Consider the following 27,773-nt stretch of genomic DNA (forward strand, 5'->3'; position numbering starts at 1 on the left):
AAGTCAGGGTTTCAATGATGATTTCGTTTATGAAGGGTTAATCCATCCAGACCTATCGGGTCCTGTGTCATTCCCCCTAACCCTAATACCTGGTTGCTCCATCCTTGGTGTTTGTGATAACTGTCAGTGAGTCTTTCTCATCACTGTGGAGGAATGTTGTCCCATTCTTCTCTGCAGAATAGTTTTCATTCAGCCACATTGGAGGGTTTTTCAGCATGAATGGACTGTTAAAGGTCATGCCACAGCCTCTCAGTCAGATCTAACTCCAGACTTTGACTAGACCACTACAGAACCTTTATCTAGTTTTTGGTCCTGCTCCATAACCCAAGTGGTCTTGAGCTTGAGGTCATGAACTGATGGACGGACATTCTTAAGGATTTTCTGCCAGAGAGCAGAATTCATGGTTCTAGTGGTCCAGGTCCTGGTCCAGACCACTACCATGTTTGGTGATGCTTTGTTACAGTAATCACACCTGTTGGTGCGATGCCACTGGCTGCACACCAGCCAGGGCAGCTGGGGCTGGTCACTGAGGGGCCCTTCCTACAGTCCTGGACATCAGACCTGGACTGCCACCTTTTCTGCCTTTTCAACAGCGCAACGACCTGAAGCCTACCAGCCCTGACAGCGTGCTCTCCTCCGCCAGCATATCACCGTTGGGCACCTCAATGCCTGAGGCTCACAGACCTAATGTCCATGGGTAATCAGGACTCTGGGGTTTGGGTTCCACCTGCAGTTGAGGGTCCAACACCCTTGTTTCTGAGGAGTTTAGGAGACAAAAGTAACAGGCAAGTTTCAATTAGTTGCCTCATTTGGGGTCATTTAGGCTGCAGTGGCAGAGGATGTAAATCCTCCTTGCAGCAGCTGCCCAGGTGGGGCTGCTGGACCTGCTTCGCACATGGCCGCTCAAGCTTTGGGTCAGGTTTCAAAAGGTATGCCTACCCTGGGGGCCTAAAGGCTCTCACTTGGTGAAGGCACTTGAGGACTGTGCAGGACTAAGTGGTTCCAGGGTGACCATAACCTCAGATGACTCAAGGAGGCTGGGGTGCCATCTGGGAGGAAAAAGGGTATTTAAGGTCTGTGGTACCCTGTACCACAACATGTGAACCAGTTTGAAACAGGGGCCACTCCTGGGAAGGTTCACCACTGTTCACATTTTTCTCCATTTGTGGATAATGGCTCTCAGCATGGTTGGCTGGAGTCCCAAGCCTTAGAAATGTCTGTAACCTTTTCCAGACTGATGTCAATGGCCTGTTCTTGAATTTCTTCAGATGACGTCATGATGTGTTGCCTGGTAGGTTTGAATGGCTTTGTTCCCTTAATAAATAAAACCATCATTTAAACTCCACCAGGGGGCGCAGTACTTCATACAGGGTACTTCCATCATTGGAAAAAAAAAATATCTGTCCTTCATTCTAAAAAACCCCCAGAAATAATACATTTGCTCTTCATCTCCCCGCATGTTTTTCTATAAACAGGAACCATGAAACACTCTCGACTCAAATTCATCTTTATTTGTCAACAAATCTGTCCCATTCAAGAGAAACTTTATTCATACAAAGCACTTTGACAGCCGACAAGCATAGAGACAGACGATGTGGATTTGGCACCTGGAATCAAACTTCTGTCTGCGTGTTTTCAATGATAGGGATGGGTATCACGTGGACATAAAGCCATTCATGATAGGGATGGGTATCACCTGGACAAACATCATTCATGATAGGGATGGGTATCACCTGGACAAAAAGCCTTTCATGATAAGGATGGGTATCACCTGGACAAAAAGCCTTTCATGATAAGGATGGGTATCACCTGAACAAAAAGCCTTTCATGATAAGGATGGGTATCACCTGAACAAAAAGCCTTTCATGATAAGGATGGGTATCACCAGCACAAATGAAATTTACGATAGGAATAGGCATTGCTGAAACAAATATTATTGATAGGGATGGGTATGATGGTGAGATATGACATTCATAATCATAGAAATCCAGTTGAGTGACAGTGATTTACTTGGAGAGGTTTTATGAAGCTAACCTGCTCGTTGACGCTGGTTTCCTCTGTTTTTAGGATTATCATGTTCAAAGGTTTTAAATGTGAAAGAGCAGATTTTCCGAAATAAACTCCAGACAGTTTCAAAGCCTCTCGGTGAGTCCTAGAGAAAGCCTGCTTCTTGATTGGTTAGACCAGGCTTGTTTTCCATGAAGTGATTGGTTGTCAGCAGGAAGTTGAGCAGTATTTACATCAGTCAGACCCTTCTAGAGCTTGTTGGGGATCCTAAGCTACTCCTCAAGGAAAGTTTATTCTTCTGAAGGACCCTCAACCCTTTATACTTTACCTGGAATCAAGTCAAGTCCCTTGAAAACATTGAAACTTACTTGGTTTGTCTGACTAGAGAGGCCAGTTTAGTCCTCATTAGCATGGCTAGTAGTTACTCACTTAATTTACCAGTTTAGCATTAAGCCTACAAGCAGGGAGAAATAACTAGCCTAGCCTAGCTTTGCTTAACATTAAGCCTAGAAGCATGGAGAAACAACTAGCCTAGCCTAGCTTAGCATTAAGCCTACAAGCAGGGAGAAATAGCTAGCCTATCCTAGCTTAACTTTAAGTCTAGAAGCAGGGAGAAGTAACTAGCCTAGCATCTTTCCTGGATGCAGATCGATACTGTCTACACTGACTCTGAAATATGTGGACAGTATTCTTCTTTGTTGGTGCAAACACTGCTCACCTGTTGTCTGAACACTGTAGTTTATTGAAGAAAATTGGATGGGCTGTGATTGGCTGTGAGCGTTCATTGGCTGTGCTCTGATTGGCTGTGATCAGGAAGTATCGTTTTGTCTTCATAAAACCTCTGATTTGTTGGTGTGACATCAGCTGATGGTTGTGATAAAAAAGGCAGAATCATGTTTTTTTTTCTTTCTTCCATCAGGGTGTTTCCTTGGTAACATTAGGGGGCGGGGTCTGTAGGTACAGGGTTATCAAATCACAGGCCTTGCTTGGCGAGGGAGGCAGACACCTGAGGAGAGGAAGAATTTGTTATGTATTTAAATGTGTCTCCGTTAGTCTGATTCATTAAGTCTCTCACCTGGTCGGCCAGGTCATTGAGAGGCGGAGCTTCAGCAGCATTAAGGCTTCCAGGGGAGGAAGTGTTGCTAAGGCGATGAGGGGAAGAGTCAGGTTGGACAATGATGTCAGCACCGTGGTCGGTACGAGCCTTGGCATTCTCTCTGAAGGTCAACTTCTGACTCTCAATCTGTCAATAAAAAACAGACAAAAAAAGAGGAGATGTTAAAGAACGGATTAATCATGGAGGAATTTGTTTACTTAAGGGGGACCTCCCTTATCTACCCCCCTCATCATCCTGAAACTGTTCATGCTGCAGACATCCTCACGTTTCTAGGATCTACAACCCCCAGGGACCTGAGGTGTACCTCCCACTTAGACACTGTCTGGAGCTACTAATCATTATCTACACCACCATCATTGAATCTGTTCTCTCCACTCCCATCTCTGTCTGGTTTGGATCTGCCACCAAACAGGACAAGAACAGACTGCAATGGATAATGGGGTTTGCTGAGGGAACTGTTGGGACCAACTTATCCCCCCATCCATGAACTACACCGGTCCAGGATCAGGAAAGAGGCAGGTAACAATACTGCAGACACCAAACACCCCGGTCACAAAATGTGACCACTCAACGGTCAGAGAGTCACTCTGACAACTACTCACCAGTCACAGAGTCATTCTGACGACCACTCAGCAGTCAAAGAGTCATTCTGACGACCACTCAGCAGTCAAAGAGTCATTCTGACGACCACTCAGCAGTCAAAGAGTCATTCTGACGACCACTCAGCAGTCAAAGAGTCATTCTGATGACCACTCAGCAGTCACAGTCATTCTGATGACAATTCAGCAGTCACAGAGTCACTCTGACAACTACTCAACAGTCACAGAGTCATTCTGATGACCACTCAGCAGTCACAGAGTCATTCTGATGACCACTCAGCAGTCAAAGAGTCATTCTGATGACCACTCAGCAGTCACAGAGTCACTCTGACAACCACTCAACAGTCACAGAGTCATTTTGATGACCACTCAGCAGTCAAAGAGTCATTCTGATGACCACTCAGCAGTCACAGAGTCACTCTGACAACCACTCAACAGTCAGAGTAACTGACAACCACTCAACAGTCACAGAGTCATTCTGACAACCACTCAACAGTCAAAGAGTCATTCTGATGACCACTCAACAGTCACAGAGTCACTCTGACAACCACTCAACAGTCACAAAGTCATACTGACGACCACTCAGCAGTCACAGAGTCATTCTGACAACCACTCAGCAGTCAAAGAGTCATTCTGACGACCACTCAGCAGTCACAGAGTCATTCTGATGACCACTCAGCAGTCAAAGAGTCATTCTGATGACCACTCAGCAGTCAAAGAGTCATTCTGATGACCACTCAGCAGTCACAGAGTCACTCTGACAACCACTCAACAGTCAGAGTAACTCTGACAACCACTCAACAGTCACAGAGTCATTCTGACGACCACTCAGCAGTCAAAGAGTCATTCTGATGACCACTCAGCAGTCACAGAGTCACTCTGACAACCACTCAACAGTCACAGAGTCATTCTGATGACCACTCAGCAGTCAAAGAGTCATTCTGATGACCACTCAGCAGTCACAGAGTCACTCTGACAACCACTCAACAGTCACAGTCATTCTGATGACCACTCAGCAGTCAAAGAGTCATTCTGATGACCATTCAGCAGTCACAGAGTCACTCTGACAACTACTCAACAGTCACAGAGTCATTCTGATGACCACTCAGCAGTCAAAGAGTCATTCTGATGACCACTCAGCAGTCACAGAGTCACTCTGACAACCACTCAACAGTCACAGAGTCATTCTGATGACCACTCAGCAGTCACAGAGTCATTCTGACAACCACTCAGCAGTCAAAGAGTCATTCTGATGACCACTCAGCAGTCACAGAGTCATTCTGATGACCACTCAGCAGTCACAGAGTCATTCTGATGACCACTCAGCAGTCAAAGAGTCATTCTGATGACCACTCAGCGGTCACAGAGTCACTCTGACAACCACTCAACAGTCAGAGTAACTCTGACAACCACTCAACAGTCACAGAGTCATTCTGACAACCACTCAGCAGTCAAAGAGTTATTCTGATGACCACTCAGCAGTCACAGTCATTCTGATGACCATTCAGCAGTCACAGAGTCACTCTGACAACTACTCAACAGTCACAGAGTCATTCTGATGACCACTCAGCAGTCAAAGAGTCATTCTGATGACCACTCAGCAGTCAAAGAGTCATTCTGACGACCACTCAGCAGTCAAAGAGTCATTCTGACGACCACTCAGCAGTCAAAGAGTCATTCTGATGACCACTCAGCAGTCACAGTCATTCTGATGACAATTCAGCAGTCACAGAGTCACTCTGACAACTACTCAACAGTCACAGAGTCATTCTGATGACCACTCAGCAGTCACAGAGTCATTCTGATGACCACTCAGCAGTCAAAGAGTCATTCTGATGACCACTCAGCAGTCACAGAGTCATTCTGATGACCACTCAGCAGTCACAGAGTCATTCTGATGACCACTCAGCAGTCAAAGAGTCATTCTGATGACCACTCAGCAGTCACAGAGTCACTCTGACAACCACTCAACAGTCAGAGTAACTGACAACCACTCAACAGTCACAGAGTCATTCTGACAACCACTCAACAGTCAAAGAGTCATTCTGATGACCACTCAACAGTCACAGAGTCACTCTGACAACCACTCAACAGTCACAGAGTCATTCTGATGACCACTCAGCAGTCAAAGAGTCATTCTGATGACCACTCAGCAGTCAAAGAGTCATTCTGACGACCACTCAGCAGTCACAGAGTCATTCTGATGACCACTCAGCAGTCAAAGAGTCATTCTGATGACCACTCAGCAGTCAAAGAGTCATTCTGATGACCACTCAGCAGTCACAGAGTCACTCTGACAACCACTCAACAGTCAGAGTAACTCTGACAACCACTCAACAGTCACAGAGTCATTCTGACGACCACTCAGCAGTCAAAGAGTCATTCTGATGACCACTCAGCAGTCACAGAGTCACTCTGACAACCACTCAACAGTCACAGAGTCATTCTGATGACCACTCAGCAGTCAAAGAGTCATTCTGATGACCACTCAGCAGTCACAGAGTCACTCTGACAACCACTCAACAGTCACAGTCATTCTGATGACCACTCAGCAGTCAAAGAGTCATTCTGATGACCATTCAGCAGTCACAGAGTCACTCTGACAACTACTCAACAGTCACAGAGTCATTCTGATGACCACTCAGCAGTCCAAGAGTCATTCTGATGACCACTCAGCAGTCACAGAGTCACTCTGACAACCACTCAACAGTCACAGAGTCATTCTGATGACCACTCAGCAGTCACAGAGTCATTCTGACAACCACTCAGCAGTCAAAGAGTCAATCTGACGACCACTCAGCAGTCACAGAGTCATTCTGATGACCACTCAGCAGTCACAGAGTCATTCTGATGACCACTCAGCAGTCAAAGAGTCATTCTGATGACCACTCAGCGGTCACAGAGTCACTCTGACAACCACTCAACAGTCAGAGTAACTCTGACAACCACTCAACAGTCACAGAGTCATTCTGACAACCACTCAGCAGTCAAAGAGTTATTCTGATGACCACTCAGCAGTCACAGTCATTCTGATGACCATTCAGCAGTCACAGAGTCACTCTGACAACTACTCAACAGTCACAGAGTCATTCTGATGACCACTCAGCAGTCAAAGAGTCATTCTGATGACCACTCAGCAGTCAAAGAGTCATTCTGATGACCACTCAGCAGTCACAGAGTCACTCTGACAACCACTCAACAGTCACAGTCATTCTGATGACCACTAAGCAGTCAAAGAGTCACTCTGACAACCACTCAACAGTCAGAGTAACTGACGACCACTCAACAGTCACAGAGTCATTCTGATGACCACTCAGCAGTCAAAGAGTCATTCTGATGACCACTCAGCAGTCAAAGAGTCATTCTGATGACCACTCAGCAGTCACAGAGTCACTCTGACAACCACTCAACAGTCACAGAGTCATTCTGATGACCACTCAGCAGTCAAAAAGTCATTCTGACGACCACTCAGCAGTCACAGAATCTTTCTGATGACCACTCAGCAGTCACAGAGTCACTCTGACAACCACTCAACAGTCACAGAGTCATTCTGATGACCACTCAGCAGTCAAAGAGTCATTCTGATGACCACTCAGCAGTCACAGAGTCACTCTGACAACCACTCAACAGTCACAGTCATTCTGATGACCACTCAGCAGTCAAAGAGTCATTCTGATGACCATTCAGCAGTCACAGAGTCACTCTGACAACTACTCAACAGTCACAGAGTCATTCTGATGACCACTCAGCAGTCAAAGAGTCATTCTGATGACCACTCAGCAGTCACAGAGTCACTCTGACAACCACTCAACAGTCACAGAGTCATTCTGATGACCACTCAGCAGTCACAGAGTCATTCTGACAACCACTCAGCAGTCAAAGAGTCAATCTGACGACCACTCAGCAGTCACAGAGTCATTCTGATGACCACTCAGCAGTCACAGAGTCATTCTGATGACCACTCAGCAGTCAAAGAGTCATTCTGATGACCACTCAGCGGTCACAGAGTCACTCTGACAACCACTCAACAGTCAGAGTAACTCTGACAACCACTCAACAGTCACAGAGTCATTCTGACAACCACTCAGCAGTCAAAGAGTTATTCTGATGACCACTCAGCAGTCACAGTCATTCTGATGACCATTCAGCAGTCACAGAGTCACTCTGACAACTACTCAACAGTCACAGAGTCATTCTGATGACCACTCAGCAGTCAAAGAGTCATTCTGATGACCACTCAGCAGTCACAGAGTCACTCTGACAACCACTCAACAGTCACAGAGTCATTCTGACGACCACTCAGCAGTCACAGTCATTCTGATGACCATTCAGCAGTCACAGAGTCACTCTGACAACTACTCAACAGTCACAGAGTCATTCTGATGACCACTCAGCAGTCAAAGAGTCATTCTGATGACCACTCAGCAGTCACAGAGTCACTCTGACAACCACTCAACAGTCACAGTCATTCTGATGACCACTAAGCAGTCAAAGAGTCACTCTGACAACCACTCAACAGTCAGAGTAACTGACGACCACTCAACAGTCACAGAGTCATTCTGATGACCACTCAGCAGTCAAAGAGTCATTCTGATGACCACTCAGCAGTCAAAGAGTCATTCTGATGACCACTCAGCAGTCACAGAGTCACTCTGACAACCACTCAACAGTCACAGAGTCATTCTGATGACCACTCAGCAGTCAAAAAGTCATTCTGACGACCACTCAGCAGTCACAGAATCTTTCTGACAACCAGTCAGCAGTCTAAGAGTCACTCTGACAACCACTCAACAGTCAGAGTAACTGACAACCACTCAACAGTCACAGAGTCATTCTGACAACCACTCAACAGTCACAGAGTCATTCTGACAACCACTCAACAGTCACAGAGTCATTCTGACAACCACTCAGCAGTCAAAGAGTCATTCTAATGACCACTCAGCAGTCAAAGAGTCATTCTGATGACCACTCAGCAGTCACAGAGTCACTCTGACAACCACTCAACAGTCAGAGTAACTCTGACAACCACTCAACAGTCACAGAGTCATTCTGACGACCACTCAGCAGTCAAAGAGTCATTCTGATGACCATTCAGCAGTCACAGAGTCACTCTGACAACCACTCAACAGTCACAGTCATTCTGATGACCACTCAGCAGTCAAAGAGTCATTCTGATGACCACTCAGCAGTCACAGTCATTCTGATGACCATTCAGCAGTCACAGAGTCACTCTGACAACTACTCAACAGTCACAGAGTCATTCTGATGACCACTCAGCAGTCAAAGAGTCATTCTGATGACCACTCAGCAGTCACAGAGTCACTCTGACAACCACTCAACAGTCACAGAGTCATTCTGACGACCACTCAGCAGTCACAGTCATTCTGATGACCATTCAGCAGTCACAGAGTCACTCTGACAACTACTCAACAGTCACAGAGTCATTCTGATGACCACTCAGCAGTCAAAGAGTCATTCTGATGACCACTCAGCAGTCACAGAGTCACTCTGACAACCACTCAACAGTCAGAGTAACTGACAACCACTCAACAGTCACAGAGTCATTCTGACGACCACTCAGCAGTCAAAGAGTCATTCTGACAACCACTCAACAGTCAGAGTAACTGACAACCACTCAACAGTCACAGAGTCATTCTGACGACCACTCAGCAGTCAAAAAGTCATTCTGAAGACCACTCAGCAGTCACAGAGTCACTCTGACAACCACTCAACAGTCCCAGAGTCACTCTGACGACCACTCAGCAGTCAAAGAGTCATTCTGACGACCACTCAGCAGTCACAGAGTCATTCTGACAACCACTCAGCAGTCACAGTCATTCTGAGTACCACTCAGCAGTCAAAGAGTCATTCTGATGACCACTCAGCAGTCAAAGAGTCATTCTGATGACCACTCAGCAGTCAAAGAGTCATTCTGATGACCACTCAGCAGTCAAAGAGTCATTCTGATGACCACTCAGCAGTGAAAGAGTCATTCTGATGACCACTCAGCAGTCACAGAGTCATTCTGACGACCACTCAGCAGTCAAAGAGTCATTCTGAAGACCACTCAGCAGTCAAAGAGTCATTCTGATGACCACTCAGCAGTCACAGAGTCACTCTGTTGACCACTCAACAGTCCCAGAGTCATTCTGACGACCACTCAGCAGTCAAAGAGTCATTCTGATGACCACTCAACAGTCACAGAGTCACTCCGACGACTACTCAGCAGTCACAGTCAACTTCCACACAAATTCAGGCTGTCCTGCAGACTCAGGGTGCAAAAGTGTCAGCTGGGACCATACGTGGTCATCTGAATGAGATGAAGCGCTATGGCAGGAGACCCAGGAGAACCCCACTGCTGACAAAGAGACAGAAAAAAGCCAGACTGGAGTTTGCAAAAATGTACCTGAGTAAGCCTCAATCCTTCTGGGAGAACATTTAGTGGACAGATGAGACTAATGTAGACCTTTTTGGAAAAACACGTCATTCTGCTGTTTACAGAAAACAGAATGAGGCCTACAAAGAAAAGAACACAGTACCTACAGTCAAACATGGAGGAGCTTCAAGGATGTTTTGGGGTTGTTTTGCTGCCTCTGGCACTGGGTGCCAGGGGCAAGGAATCATGAAATCTGGAGACTATCATAACATTTTGGGCCGTAATGTAGGGCCTAGTGTCAGAAAGCTGGGTCTGGGTCAGAGGTCATGGGTGTTCCATCAGGACAATGACCCCAAACATACCTCAGAAAGCACCAAGAAATGGTTGGAGACAAAGCTGGAGAGTTCTGAAGAGGCCAGCAATGAGTCCAGATCTAAATCCCATTTAACACCTATGGAGAGATCTCAGAACTGCTGTTGAAGAAGCACCTTTCAAATCTGAGAGACCTGGAGCAGTTTGGAGAAGAAGAGTGGTCCAAAATTCCAGTTGAGAAGCTTGTTGATGGTTATAGGAAGCCATTGGTGTCAGTTTTTTTTTTCCCAAGGGTGTGCAACCAAATATTAAGCTGAGGGTGCCAACAATTTTGTCTGGCCCATTTTTTGAGTTTTGTGTAAAATTATGTCAATTTTGGCTTTTTTCTTCTGCTTTTTTGTGTTGTTCCAATGCACATAAAGGAAATCAACGTGTGTACCAAAAACATTTGTAATTGCAACAATTTCTGGGAAAAATGGTGTATTTTCTGGAAAAATAGTACTTACCATACTAATAACTAATTCAGTCTACTTACTGTACTCAGATGCTGCAAGTTATTAATTTATTCACTGTAACTCAATGCTGTAAGAAGGCTCTCTGTGGTAAAATGCCTCACCTGCATTTGTTGATCTCACTGCCTATCAGTCATGATGTATAGCATGTATAATAAAGATTTATTATCCTAAATGATCTTATCTCCCTCATTAAATCCTTTCATATTTTATACTCTCATCATGTCTAATCACTATCCCTCCACTCTTATGCCATCTTGCAACAATGCGAGCAATGCTCAGAGACTTGTATAAACCAGAAATAACACTAACAAAACTTGACATATCATATAATGATGATGGCATGTAGTTAGCATGTGTTTGGCGTGTTTTGGCGCTCACCTTCTTCTTTCCTCCACCCGGAACGTGAGTGACGTTATCCAACGATCCAACTTTAGACTGGACTCCTTTAATATCCACCTTCTCTGACTTTATCTCCACTTTTCCTCCACCTGTCAATCAGAGAAGGGCCTTAAAGACACATCCACCAATCAGAACTAAACTTCAAAGACACATCATCCAATCAGAGCTGGACTTCAACGACACATTATCCAATCAGAGCTGAACTTCAACGACACATCATCCAATCAGAGCTGAACTTCAACGACACATCATCCAATCAGAGCTGGACTTCAAAGACACGTCATCCAATCGGAGCTGGACATCAGAGACACCAACCCAGACTGAGATGATGTTACTACAATACAGGTAACTATGGTACCAGTCCGTCACCTAGTCCGTCTCAGTACTGAGCGTGTGCGTTACCTGGTTTGTGGCGGATGTTGTCTTTGGAGCCACACTTTGACGTTACGGTACTCACATCAATCTTCTTATTGACAATGTGAACCTGCACACAAACAGAGCAGTTGTTAGGAGGAGATGTATCTTTAGACATTAGGGAAATGAAAGGTTTTTTATCTAGTCCACAACTTTAATTTCTACTGGTGAGTCTACTAGTTTGGATGATCGGAGCGTTTAACATCACAAATGATTGATTTGACTGTGTTCAAGCATGGCTCCTCCCTTCTCCCCTTTCCTCCACCAGTCTGCTTTCACACCAGTAACACCATTCTCTCCTTGAGTACACTGATGTGTGTACAGTCTGATACAGTAAATTTGTAGTTGGTATTAAGTCCTCCAAGAAGAAGAAAGAAGAAGAGACAACCATGGCGACTGCTCAGGTCAACATCAGTTTCTGCTCCATGTGGCTCATAGAGTTACTATGGACATTTTGATTCTGTTAGAGACTCCAACAACGACTCTCTTCCTACTTCAGCATCTACCTACAGATCAGAGGCTGCACAGATATGGTGGTTGATGAAGAGACTTTAAAGCTCTACTAACTGATGATGACCCCGTACTCGAACATGGCTGTGCTCGTCTCTGGACCAATACAAAGTTCATGAATAACCTGAGGCCACCTCCAGAGACCTGGGCACAGTACCTGCATTTGGTATATCTACATTAATGCTGGTCAAATAAACCAGACTCTGGGTCAATGGCCTGAACCCTTAACCCTGTCCAGGTATGTTACCTATCCCTCTCCAGGTGTGTCACCTATCCCTCTCCCAGGTGTGTCACCTATCGCTCTCCCAGGTATGTTACCTATCTCTCTCCCAGGTGTGTTTCCTAACCCTCTCCAGGTGTGTTACCTTGCCCCCTCCAGGTGTGTGTCTGAGATTCTCGGTAGATCCGACCTTTGACTTCACGTTGCTAAGGTCAGGCATTGGGTGGGAGGGTAGGGGGGGTGTGCGTCCACGAGCAGAGCCTGGCGACCTGGGAGGGGTTCTGACCACTGCCACCTGCAGGAGCATATTAACAGCACCATTCAAACCAGGACTGAACCAGTGACAGTGCTGAGTTAATGTCTTACTGGCCAAAGAGCATAATGCTGGTGTTGAGCCAAAGCCTCATGTGTCCAAAATATTTTCAATGAATCAAAAACAAACAAACAAACAAACAAACAAACAAAAAAAGCTGTTATTTTTCAATTACTTTAACAGTGAATGGTCATAGTTATGGTTTAGGGTTGTGACACTTTTTATTGCTTTAAAACAGGTTAAAACCACTGACAGGTGTCAAAGGCGACCCAATAGTTCTGATTTATGAAAAAAAAATCAGGAAAAATGGAGATACAAGGTTTTGGTCAGTGATACTAGGGTTAAAATACGGTCATCATATCCGACACTGACCACAGACTGGTAAATAAGTTCTAACACAAAGGTAAGACCGGACTAGAAACTGTAACTGAAACCAGATCAGACAACCATGGGACCGTTGCTTAGTAACTTAAACTACACAACACACTGTTCATCTAGAATTTACCTGACAAATCTCTAAAATGTGTCAACAGCCTTAAACTCCACTGAGAGGTCAAAGGTTAGCAGCTGAAGCAGCAGAGATTTGGAGAAGGCAACGTCCCTTTAAGCAGATTAATGGATCATTGAATCAGGTGTTACAAACCTCTAGTTCTGCTGTCAGGAGACTAAAACTGTTTTGGTTTTACTATAAAGTTTCACAGGTCTGGGCTTTATGCCAGACAGTGGACACTTAAAGAAATGCATCTCTAAACCTGACTCAGACCAGGACCCCAACCAAGGAACCCTAACCAAGGCACCTGAACTCTAAACCAATCTAACCCTAACCCTAACCGAGGAAGACTGGTACCCCTGACTGCTGTGAGGGTCCTCTATGGGAAGACTAGTACCCCTGACTGCTGTGAGGGTCCTCTACAGGAAGACTAGTACCCCTGACTCCTGTGAGGGTCTTCTACGGGAAGACTGGTACCCCTGACTGCTGTGAGGGTCCTCTACAGGAAGACTAGTACCCCTGACTCCTGTGAGGGTCTTCTACGGGAAGACTGGTAAACCTGACTGCTGTGAGGGTCCTCTACAGGAAGACTAGTACCCCTGACTCCTGTGAGGGTCTTCTACGGGAAGACTGGTACCCCTGACTGCTGTGAGGGTCCTCTACAGGAAGACTAGTACCCCTGACTCCTGTGAGGGTCTTCTACGGGAAGACTGGTACCCCTGACTGCTGTGAGGGTCCTCTACAGGAAGACTAGTACCCCTGACTCCTGTGAGGGTCTTCTACGGGAAGACTGGTACCCCTGACTCCTGTGAGGGTCTTCTACGGGAAGACTGGTACCCCTGACTGCTGTGAGGGTCCTCTACAGGAAGACAAGTACCCCGGACTGCTGTATTTGTTTTGACTGTAAGTTTTTAGAAAGATTTTCTCCTGACAAACAAACAGAACGGTACCAACAATAAGGTAAACAAACATACTGCTGGGTAATCAGAATGTCACACAGGTAAACAAACAAACGGATGGGTAACACGTTAACATCCAGGTGTTCTGACCTTCTTGACATCTCTGTTTGGCGTGGAGGATCTGCTGGCGGGAGAGCGACTTCCTGGACTTCCTCCACCGTCCACGGACTCTGATACACAGGTGGACAGGTGAATAAGTTGTCATGGTTAAACCGTATAAAACTTAATCAGTAAATATGTGTGATTGATTATGTTTATCAGTAAATATGTGTAATTGATTATGTTTATCAGTAAATATGTGTGATTGATTATACTTATCAGTAAATATGTGATTGATTATATTTATCAGTAAATATGTGTGATTGATTATATTTATCAGTAAATTTGTGTGATTGATTAAATTTTATCAGGAAATTTGTGTGATTGATTATGTTTATCAGTTAATGTGTGATTGATTATATTTATCAGTTAATGTGTGATTGATTATATTTATCAGTAAATATGTGCGATTGATTATGTTTATCAGTAAATATAAGTGATTGATTATATTCATCAGTTAATGTGTGATTGATTATATTTATCAGGACATTTGTGTGATTGATTACATTTATCAGTAAATATGTTTGATTGATTATATTTATCAGTAAATGTGTGATTGATTACATTTATCAGTAAATATGTGTGATTGATTATATTTATCAGTAAATATGTGTAATTAATTATATTTATCAGTAAATATGTGTGATTGATTATATTTATCAGTAAATATGTGATTGATTATATTTATCAGTAAGTATGTGTGATTGATTATATTTATCAGGACATTTGTGTAATTGATTATATTTATCAGTAAATTTGTGTGATTGATTATATTTATCAGTAAATATGTGTGATTGATTATATTTATCAGTTAATGTGTGATTGATTATATTTATCAGTAAATATATGTGATTGATTATATTTATCAGTAAATATGTGATTGATTATATTTATCAGTAAATATGTGTGATTGATTATATTTATCAGTAAATATGTGATTGATTATATTTATCAGTAAATATGTGATTGATTATATTTATCAGTAAATATGTGTGATTGATTATATTTATCAGGACATTTGTGTGATTGATTATATTTATCAGGACATTTGTGTGATTGATTATATTTATCAGTAAATATGTTTGATTGATTATATTTATCAGTAAATGTGTGCGATTGATTATGTTTATCAGTAAATATAAGTGATTGATTATATTCATCAGTTAATGTGTGATTGATTATATTTATCAGGACATTTGTGTGATTGATTATATTTATCAGTAAATATGTGTGATTGATTATATTTATCAGTAAATGTGTGATTGATTATATTTATCAGTAAATATGTTTGATTGATTATATTTATCAGTAAATGTGTGATTGATTACATTTATCAGTAAATATGTGTGATTGATTATATTTATCAGTAAATATGTGTAATTAATTATATTTATCAGTAAATATGTGTGATTGATTATATTTATCAGTAAATATGTGATTGATTATATTTATCAGTAAATATGTGTGATTGATTATATTTATCAGTAAATATGTGTAATTGATTATATTTATCAGTAAATATGTGATTGATTATATTTATCAGTAAATATGTGATTGATTATATTTATCAGTAAGTATGTGTGATTGATTATATTTATCAGGACATTTGTGTAATTGATTATATTTATCAGTAAATTTGTGTGATTGATTATATTTATCAGTAAATATGTGTGATTGATTATATTTATCAGTTAATGTGTGATTGATTATATTTATCAGTAAATATATGTGATTGATTATATTTATCAGTAAATATGTGATTGATTATATTTATCAGTAAATATGTGTGATTGATTATATTTATCAGTAAATATGTGATTGATTATATTTATCAGTAAATATGTGATTGATTATATTTATCAGTAAATATGTGTGATTGATTATATTTATCAGGACATTTGTGTGATTGATTATATTTATCAGGACATTTGTGTGATTGATTATATTTATCAGGACATTTGTGTGATTGATTATATTTATCAGTAAATATGTGATTGATTATATTTATCAGTAAATATGTGTGATTGATTATATTTATCAGTAAATATGTGATTGATTATATTTATCAGTAAATATGTGATTGATTATATTTATCAGTAAATATGTGTGATTGATTATATTTATCAGGACATTTGTGTGATTGATTATATTTATCAGGACATTTGTGTGATTGATTATATTTATCAGGACATTTGTGTGATTGATTATATTCATCAGTAAATATGTTTGATTGATTATATTTATCAGTAAATGTGTGATTGATTACATTTATCAGTAAATATTTGATTGATTATTTTTATCAGTAAATATGTGTGATTGATTATTTTTATCAGTAAATATGTGTAATTGATTATATTTATCAGTAAATATGTGTAATTGATTATATTTATCAGTAAATTTGTGTGATTGATTATATTTATCAGTAAATATGTGTGATTGATTATATTTATCAGTAAATATGTGTGATTGATTATATTTATCAGTAAATATGTGTAATTGATTATATTTATCAGTAAATATGTGTAATTGATTATATTTATCAGTAAATATGTGTAATTGATTATATTTATCTGTAAATTTGTGTGATTGATTATATTTATCAGTAAATATGTTTGATTGATTATATTTATCAGTAAATGTGTGATTGATTAAATTTATCAGTAAATATTTGATTGATTATTTTTATCAGTAAATATGTGTGATTGATTATTTTTATCAGTAAATATGTGTGATTGATTATATTTATCAGTAAATATGTGTAATTGATTATTTTTATCAGTAAATTTGTGTGATTGATTATATTTATCAGTAAATATGTGTGATTGATTATATTTATCAGTAAATATGTGTAATTGATTATATTCATCAGTAAATATGTGTAATTGATTATATTTATCAGTAAATATGTGTAATTGATTATATTTATCTGTAAATTTGTGTGATTGATTATATTTATCAGTAAATATGTGTAATTGATTATATTTATCAGTAAATATGTGTGATTGATTATATTTATCAGTAAATATGTGTAATTGATTATATTTATCAGTAAATATGTGTAATTGATTATATTTATCAGTAAATTTGTGTGATTGATTATATTTATCAGTAAATATGTGTGATTGATTATATTTATCAGTAAATATGTGTAATTGATTATATTTATCAGTAAATATGTTTGATTGATTATATTTATCAGTAAATGTGTGATTGATTATATTTATCAGTTAATGTGTAATTGATTATATTTATCAGTAAATATGTTTGATTGATTATATTTATCAGTACATGTGTGATTGATTATATTTATCAGTAAATATTTGATTGATTATTTTTATCAGTAAATATGTGTGATTGATTATTTTTATCAGTAAATATGTGTGATTGATTATTTTTATCAGTAAATATGTGTGATTGATTATATTTATCAGTAAATATGTGTAATTGATTATATTTATCAGTAAATATGTGTGATTGATTATATTATCAGTAAATATGTGTAATTGATTATATTTATCAGTAAATATGTGAAATTGATTATATTTATCAGTAAATTTGTGTGATTGATTATATTTATCAGTAAATTTGTGTGATTGATTATATTTATCAGTTAATGTGTGATTGATTATATTTATCAGTAAATATGTGTGATTGATTATATTTATCAGTAAATATGTGTAATTGATTATATTTATCAGTAAATATGTGTAATTGATTATATTTATCAGTAAATTTGTGTGATTGATTATATTTATCAGTAAATATGTGTGATTGATTATATTTATCAGTAAATATGTGTAATTAATTATATTTATCTGTAAATATGTGTGTTTGATTAATCGTTTAACATCGTGGTTTTAACAACACAGTATGGATTTATTGATCTGTTTTAACTGGTGTTACTGGTGTTGTACCTGTACTCTTAGCTGAGATGATCTTAGCTGCTCTGGCTCCCCCTGCTGTCTTGGAGGCCTTTAACACAAACACATTTTTTCAAAATTATTATAATGATGATTTTTTATAGCAATGATGACTATTTCTATGATGTCAGTGTTACCTTCACGCCATCTTCGGTTGTTCCCTTTGCCGCCTTATCTGGACAGAAGAGTCAGAGTGATAAAAATATGAATTTATTAATAGTCATATTTTCTTTGCAACAACCTCAGACTGTGAAGTGATTGGTTAGTAAAGTTTCCATGACACAAACTCCAGATCATCTTGATTATACATTTTTAAAAATTCTTTTATGTCCTAAACCAGATTGTTTATTGAGAATTGATTGTCAATTATGATCCAACGTGTTTTGATGACAAATTAGAAACGTTTTAACTTTTTTAACTGGTTTGGATCTGGTCTGTAAATGCATCCATCCATCCATCCATCCATCCATGGATGGATGGATGGTTGGATGGATGCATGATGGATGTCGACCACATCTGTATCTCCATGTTGTGTCTCATAGATCTCATCCTCACTGTTTTAGTTTCTCCGTGTTTTTTTTTTTTTTTTTTTGTCTGTAAAAATAAACTGGAACCTGAACTAAAGATGCCAGACCAGAATACCAGGACTGATCAGGAACCAGAACCCCAGTACTTTTAGAACCAGGATCAGACTCAGAACCAGGAAATTTCTATGGAAACAAAATAATGATTAGTTACAAAAAGGTCCTCGCATCAAGGTTCGCTGTTTGGGCCCTAATTCTATCCTGAATCAATCACGTCTCACTTCCTGATCTTATCAGGATGAGGAATCCAGCTGCATCATGGGAACTCTAACCAATCAGTGTGGGGTGGGGGAGGGGGGCTGTGGCAGACAGGAAGTACTAGTTGTAATAAGGAAGTAACAGTGGTGAAAAGACTCACATTCCCATGAAAACATAAGAAAGGTGGACAGGAAGTGTCAAGTCTGTGTCACTTTCAAAATAAAGGAGTCAAAAACCTGAAATGTTGGTAAAAGCGACACAGAAGAGGGAGAGGGGTTTATAGAATAGGGAGGGTTCAGACCTTTATTCAGAGGAGGAGTTTTTGATTTCCTGGGTAGTGCAGCCTGTCTTAGCGTGGAGGAGGGGCTTGATTTCCTGACAGAGGCGGCTCCTGTGGGCGTAGCTTTTGTTCCGGGGGAAGGAATACTTGGTTTACCTGCAGGCACCTCCCCATTAGCAGATGGCTGAAAAGAGGACGGAGCCTGCTGGACAGGTGTGGTTGCTTTCTCCTCCTGGAGGTTGAGCTTCTCCTCCTCAGCAGGAGTTGCTGAGTCTGCCGCTAAATCCTCAGGACAGAGCTCTGAAGATTCCACCTCCTCAGCTCCTCCTGGACCATCCTTCATCATCTGCTCCTCCTCAGCTCCTCCTGGACCCTCCTTCATCATCTGCTCCTCCTCAGCTCCTCCTGGACCCTCCTTCATCATCTGTTCCTCCTCAGCTCCTCCTGGACCATCCTTCATCATCTGTTCCTCCTCAGCTCCTCCTGGACCCTCCTTCATCATCTGTTCCTCCTCAGCTCCTCCTGGACCCTCCTTCATCATCTGTTCCTCCTCAGCTCCTCCTGGACCCTCCTTCATCATCTGCTCCTCCTCAGCTCCTTCTAGACCATCCTTCATCATCTGTTCCTCCTCAGCTCCTCCTGGACCATCCTTCATCATCTGCTCCTCCTCAGCTCCTCCTGGACCATCCTTCATCATCTGCTCCTCCTCAGCTCCTCCTAGACCATCCTTCATCATCTGCTCCTCCTCAGCTCCTCCTAGACCATCCTTCATCATCTGTTCCTCCTCAGTTTCTCCTGGACCCTCCTTCATCATCTGTTTCTCCTCAGTTTCTCCTGGACCCTCCTTCATCATCTGCTTCCCCTCCTCCACTCCTCCTTCATCAGGAGGAGTGGAGGAGCAGGAGGATTCTGCAAGAAACTCCAACACCTCCTCCTGGTCTTCACCTCCTCTGCCATCCTTCTCCTCTTCAGCCTCCTTTTCTCCTTCTCTCACTTGCCCCTCCTCTTCTCCATTGACTGCCTTCTTCCCCTGCTTCTGCTCCTCTCCTCTCACCTCCTCCCTGTCTCCTTCTTTTTGCTCCTGCTCTAAAGGAGGAGGTGTTTGGTACTTGTTGCCCTGCTCCTTCTCCTCTTTTGCAACTCCTAACTCTTGGTCCTCCTCTGTTGAGACCTCCTGCTTTTTTCCTCCTTCTTCTTCCATGTGTTTTTTATGAACTCCTCCTTTATCAGAGGGAGCTGTTGAAAGGGGGCTAGGGAGCTGTAGCTTTTCCTCCTCCTCTCTCCTCTCCTGCTTCTGCTGGCTGCTCCTCATCACTTCACCTTCATCCTGCTTTGCTCCTCCATTTGAGGGAGCCAGAGAAATGTTGTCAAGGTCTGAGGGGGAGAAGAGAGGAGACGGGGAGGGGCAGGGGAGACGGGGGACCAGAAGAGGAGACAACAGGACACGAAGACAAACACTGACTGGATGTCACTGAACACATCACCATGGTAACGAGGATGCCATTGAAGACATCACCATGGTACCAAACACATCACCATGGTAACGACAGGAAGCAGAGACTTCATCATCAAGCAGACACATGATCACACAAGAGGAGGAGCCAATCAGAACGCCACGGTAAGAAACAGAAATTCAATTATGTGACCGACACATCAGAAAACAGGACTCTATTAAAACCTCTACAATAAACTCATTTATAAAATGTAAACGTGGCGTTACAGGAACCCTGGTTCTCTCCACCCTGGTACTGAACCTGTCTGGAATCTGGTCCCCCTGCTCCTCACGGTCTGTGGATACCCCACGCCCCACGGCTCATCTATAAAACACCTGTGCCAGCATGTAATCCTTGAAATTTGCCCTTCCAAAGATTCCTCAACAGCTAGCTAGGTTGCCCCATGGAGCAGTCGCCAGCCTTCCCACAGGACAGTTCCTTCTGTGGTGGCGTTAGGCTTCGGAGATCATTGCAAGTCAAGTCAAACTTTACTATTTCTATTTCTATAGCACATTTCACAAAGAAGCACAATGTGCTTCACAATCATAGGCAAGTTAAAAACAAAAGCGAAGGTACAGAAGAAAAAAGAAAGCAGAAAGTCAAATAAGTACAACACACCCATCAAACATTCGCCACACAGATTAAAGCGTACAAGTACATACCTACAATAGCAGGTTGCAGAATTGCAGGTGGTGACCATTAGACGTGGTACAGACCATCCAAGTGTCCACCCCCAAAGTTAACCAGGCTCAATGTTGGAACCTATGGGCTTCTGAGGAACACATCCTCCCATCTGCCCAAAGCCCTAAATGCTTCTTCAGGTTCCCCTTCAAGCCTCTTGCAGTGTTGGCTGTCCAGAGACTGCTGCAACAAGAAAAGAGCCGTACAGAGACGGGCCCGTTTGGCTGCAAAAAGGTGACAAGGGTTTCCTTGCCCCCCCCCCCCAAAAAATGCATCAGTGTTGATTTTGGCTGGAACTATGTTGGTAGACACAAAGTCTGCCTGCAACAGGGGTCCACTTAGAAGTGAGCTCAAGACACCACAAGCAATATGAAGACATGGGGATCAAAGCTGCCACTCTGGCTTTTCACAAGCATCTTAACTGGGAAGACCAGACACCATGCAGCCGCTAATGGAGTCAGAGGAACAGCAATCCATGGAGACGTCCTGTAGAAAGACTCCCACTGAACCAACAATACTGCTTTGACTTTCTTTTCTATAGAAAATCAGACTCAGCTGGAAATCCAGCTATCAATGACTACAGGTGCTCTGTAGATGAGCCATAGGTTATCCTTAACGTTGTACCCAGAGACCATGACAGGCAAAGGGATCATGTCCCATACATGGTCTATACAGGGGTGAGGAGACGACAGGGAACCAGGTTTAAAAAACGTCAAAGGTGCCAAAGAGAGTGCCTCAGGAAGAAGGATAAATACTCTGATTAAAGGCCTGTAGGAAAAAACTATGTAAAGAAAGTAGTAAATATCAAATTCTTATATTATTATGGTTATTATTATAATTAGTAGGAATAATAGTAATAATAATAGTAATGCAATATTTTATTTTTATACTTTTTATATTAATTTATTAGTTGAAATAACTATAAAAACTATCATCATAATAATTTATTAATACCACCACTAACACTACTACTACCTATACTACCACTACCACTACAACTACCACTGCCACGACTACTACTACTACTACTAGTACCACTAACACTACTACTACAACTACCGCGACTACTACCAATACCATTACTACTACTAACACTACTACTACCTATACTACCTCTACCACCACTACCATTATTACTAATACTACTACTACTACTACTACTACTTCTACTGTACCACCACCACTCCCACCACCACCACTACTACTATTACTACTACTACTACTACTACTACTACTACTACCACCAACACTACTACCAGTACTACAACTACTACCACCACTGCCACTACTACTACTTCTACCACTACCACCACCACAACTACTTTACCACCACTACCACTACCAGTACTACTACTACTACCACCACCACTACTTGCACCACCACCACTACTACTATTACTGCTACTACTACCATTACCACTACCTATACTACTAACACCACTACTACTACTACTACTACTACTTCTTCTACTACTACCTATACTACCACTACGACTACTACTAGCACTACCACGACTACTACCACCAACACTACTACTTCTACTACAACTACTACCACTACTGCTACTACTACTACTACCACCACCACTACTTGCACCACCACCACTACTACTATTACTACTACTACTACCACTACCACGACTACTACCACCAACACTACTACTTCTACTACAACTACTACCACTACTGCTACGACTACTTCTACCACTACTACTACTACTACTACTACCACCACTACCACAACCAGTACTACAACTACTACCACCACTACCACTACCACGACTACAACCACCACCACTTCTACTACTACTTCTACTACTACCTAAACTATTACTACTCCTACCACTACCACTTCTACTACTACCACTACCACTACCATCACCACCCCCACAACTACTACTACTACTACTACTACTACTACTACTACTGTACCACTACCATGACTTTTACCACCACCACTACCACCACCACTACTATGACTACTACCACCACCACCACCACTACCAGTACTACAACTACTACCACCACTGCCACTACTACTACTTCTACCACTACCACCACCACAACTACTTTACCACCACTACCACTACCAGTACTACTACTACTACCACCACCACCACCACTACCAGTACTACTACTTCTACCACCACTACCACTACCACGACTACTGCCACCGCCACCACTACTTCCACTGCTACTACTACCATTACCACTACCTATACTACTAACACCACTACTACTACTACTACTACTACTTCTTCTACTACTACCTATACTACCACTACGACTACTACTAGCACTACCATGACTACTACCACCACCACCACCACCACCACTACTACTACTTCTACTACTAGCTCTACTACTACTACCACTACCAGTACTGCTACTACTACCACTACCTATACTACCACTACCACAACTACTGCCACCACCACTACTACTTCTACTACCACTACTACTACTACTACTACTGCTGCTGCTACTGCTGCTGCCACTGCACCACACTGCCACTGCCACTGCTTCTGCTATGCTGCCACTACAGCCACTGCTGCAGCTGCCACTGCCGACTGCCACCACCACTGCTGCTGCTGCTGCTGCTTCTGCTGCTTCTGCCTGTGCCTCTGCTGCTGCTACTGCCACTGGCCCTACTGCTGCTGCTGCTGCTGCTGCTGCCACTGCCACTGCTGCTGCTGCTGCTGCTGCCACTGCCAGTGCTGCTGCTGCCACTGCCACCACTGCTCCACTGCCACTGCTGCTGCTAATGCTACTGCCATTGCCAGTGCTGCTGCTACCACCACCACTGCCTGCACTACTGCCACTGGCACTGCCACTGCAGCTGCTGCCATTGCCACTGCCACTGCCTGACCACTACTGCCACTGCTGCCTGTGCTGCCACTGCCACTGCCATGACTACTGCCACCACCACCACTGACTGCCACTGCTACTGCTACTGCCACCAATGCCACTGCCAATGCTACTGCTACTGCCACCAGTGCCACTACCACTGCTGGTACTGCCACTACTGCTACTACTACAGCCACTACTACCACTACCATGACTACTGCCACCACCACCACCACTACTGCTACTGCTACTGCCACTGCCACTACTACCACTTCCACTGTTACTTCTGTTACTTCTGCTACTGCTACTCCTTCACTGCCACTGCTGCTGCTACTGCCACTGCCACCATGACTGCCACCACCACTGCTACTGCTGCTGCCATTGCTGCTACTGCTGCTGCTGCTGCTGCTGCCACTGCCACTGCTGCCACTGCCACTGCTGCTGCTGCTGCTGCTGCTGCCTGTGCTGCAGTTGCTGCTGCCACTGCCACTGCTGCTGCTGCTGCTGCCACTGCCACTGCTGCTGCTGCTGCTGCCTGTGCTGCAGTTGCTGCTGCCACTAGCACTGCTGCTGCTGCTGCTGCTGCCTCTGCCACTGCTGGCTGGTGCTGCCACTGCCTGCCACTGCTGCTGCTGCTTCTGCTACTGCTGCATGCCATGGGCTGCTGCCACCACTGCTGCTGCTGCTGCTGCCACTGCCACTGCTGCTGCCACTGCCACTGCTGCTGCTGCCTGTGCTGCAGTTGCTGCTGCCACAGCCACTGCTGCTGCGCCACTGCTGCTGCTGCTGCTGCTGCTGCTGCTGCCTGTGCTGCAGCTGCTGCTGCCACTGCCACTGCCACTGCTGCTTCTGCTGCCACCACTGCTGCTCTGCTGCTGCCACTGCCACCACTGCTGCTGCTGCTGCTGCCATGATGGGCTACTGCCTGCCACTGCTGCTGCTCCTACTGCTGCTGCTGCTGCTGCTACTACTACTACTACCACTACCACTACTACTACTGCTGCTACTACTACTAGTACCTCTACCACTACTGCTACTTCTACCACTACCACTACTACTACCACTACCACCACTTCTACTACTACTACTACTACTACCATACCTCGACTACTACCACCACCACCACTTCTACTACTACCACTACTACTACTACAACCACTACTACCACCACCACCAACAGTAGTACTACTACTACTACTACTACTTCTTCCACTACCTATCCTACCACTACCAGTACTACTACTACCACTATCACTACAACAACTTATACTACAACTGATAATTACAATAATAATAATAAACGTGAAAGAACAAGTAATTAGAAAGTAATTTAAGGAGTCTAGGGTCTTTGAAAGGTTGTTTTAGATGGGAATGACAGTCATAGTTGGGAGTTTGACATCATTTACCAGCAGGAACCAAGTTTACCACTGTCAAATAAATACATGAAAACATAAATAATATTTTTCAAGTACAAGGTGAATTGTGTAGAGCCACTATAATGAAATGGCTAAATGCAATTAAACACATCCCTACCACTGACAGTTCTAACGGCCAACAGGAACATCCCTACCACTGACAGTTCTAACGGCCAACAGGAACATCCCTACCACTGACAGTTCTAACGGCCAACAGGAACATCCCTACCACTGACAGTTCTAACCGCCAATAGGAACATCCCTACCACTGACAGTTCTAACTGCCAACAGGAACATCCCTACCACTAACAGTTCTAACGGCCAATAGGAACATCCCTACCACTGACAGTTCTAACGGCCAATAGGAACATCCCTACCACTGACAGTTCTAACGGCCAATAGGAACATCCCTACCACTGACAGTTCTAACGGCCAACAGGAACATCCCTACCACTGACAGTTCTAACTGCCAACAGGAACATCCCTACCACTGACAGTTCTAACGGCCAACAGGAACATCCCTACCACTGACAGTTCTAACGGCCAACAGGAACATCCCTACCACTGACAGTTCTAACGGCCAATAGGAACATCCCTACCACTGACAGTTCTAACGGCCAACAGGAACATCCCTACCACTGACAGTTCTAACGGCCAACAGGAACATCCCTACCACTGACAGTTCTAACGGCCAACAGGAACATCCCTACCACTGACAGTTCTAACGGCCAACAGGAACATCCCTACCACTGACAGTTCTAACGGCCAACAGGAACATCCCTACCACTGACAGGTATATTAATGTCAGCTGATTGGTTAGATTTGGTTATATTAGTATGATTTTTTTAAGTTTAAGAAAAAATGATCTTTTTGTAGATTTGTTGAGCAGACTCAGTCATTTTTGTGTAACCATGGTTACACTAATTAAACTTCACTACAGTCTGATCTCAGTCCAGTGAGTTTAGTCAGCAGGAAGGAAGAGACAACAGAAAAAGCATGCAGCTGACACTGGTCCAACCTCCAGACATGCTCTGGTCTGCAGGGGCCGGACCTCCTTTAACGGGGGCCGAAGATCCATCCATCATAACTCCGACTGCAAACGGGGGAGGGAGAGGAGGAAGAGAGGGGGAGAGGAAATAAGATGAGGGGAGATGGGAGAAGGTGAAAAAAGGAGGAGAGGAAGGGGAGGATGTGAGAGAGAATAGTTAGAGAGGAGTCAGCGAGCATGCTCAGTAACACAGTGAAGCCTCCATGATGATGATGCAGTAAATTCATACTCTATTAGAATCTCTCTCTCCTCTAGCTGTCAATCATTCTCTCACACAAGCATACGCACATCCACGTGCAGGCCAACGCCTCTCCTGTCATTAACATCTGAAGCTAAATCGGCCCAAAGGATAATGAGCGGCACAGCAGCGGCGCTTGTGCTGCCAATGCAGTGCAGACATGCGGTCAGAGAGCGGAAAACACCGCAGAGATCGTCTGCTGCTGCAGCCGCGCCCCCAAAAACCTCCAAGCATGGAGCGGCAGAGAAGCATGGGGCAGAGAGACAGAGGAAGAGGAGGAGAGAGGAGACAGAGGGAGAAGAGGAGAGAGGAGACAGAGGGAGAGAGAGGAGGAGAGAGGAGAATGAGGGGGAGAGAGGCAGACATGGAGACAGCCACAGACACTCAGAAAGATCAAACCCACGCGTGCAGGTCGGTTCTCCGTCTTACCTCCTGGCTGGTGTCCGTCCGTCTGCTGCTCCACCCTGCTGCACTTCCAACTGATGCCGTCTCTGAGGAGGGGGCGCTCTGCTGCCCCCGCTGCATGCTGGGAGACCAGCCGGCTATTACCATGGTAACCTGCTGCACCTGCGCACTGAACAGTCATCAAAGGAAACTCAGATAATCCTGATGGGAATACTGGTGATCAGGGATGGACCAGTTAGAGGCCACATTACTGCTAGACCTGGTGAACTCTAAGAATGGGGTCAGACTGATGACAGATAATCAATATACTCACCGCTGTGATCAATAATATCAA

The 27,773-nt window shown here is 43.1% G+C and overlaps 1 protein-coding gene across 1 annotated transcript; it reads right to left on the reverse strand.

The window, feature by feature from the left end:
- Positions 1-1,312: 1,312 nt before the first annotated feature.
- Positions 1,313-27,620, reverse strand: maptb (microtubule-associated protein tau b). Its single transcript, XM_041817434.1, has 10 exons — positions 27,464-27,620; positions 26,767-26,841; positions 18,388-18,425; positions 18,245-18,302; positions 14,322-14,401; positions 12,615-12,764; positions 11,728-11,809; positions 11,305-11,414; positions 3,083-3,250; positions 1,313-3,013 (listed from the first exon to the last, which is right to left on the reverse strand). The coding sequence occupies exons 1-10, from the start codon at positions 27,618-27,620 to the stop codon at positions 2,981-2,983; spliced, it is 951 nt and encodes a 316-aa protein (XP_041673368.1). The 3' UTR covers positions 1,313-2,980.
- Positions 27,621-27,773: the final 153 nt, after the last annotated feature.

This window comes from Cheilinus undulatus, linkage group 21, assembly GCF_018320785.1.
Source record: "Cheilinus undulatus linkage group 21, ASM1832078v1, whole genome shotgun sequence".
NCBI classification, from domain to species: Eukaryota; Metazoa; Chordata; class Actinopteri; order Labriformes; family Labridae; genus Cheilinus; species Cheilinus undulatus.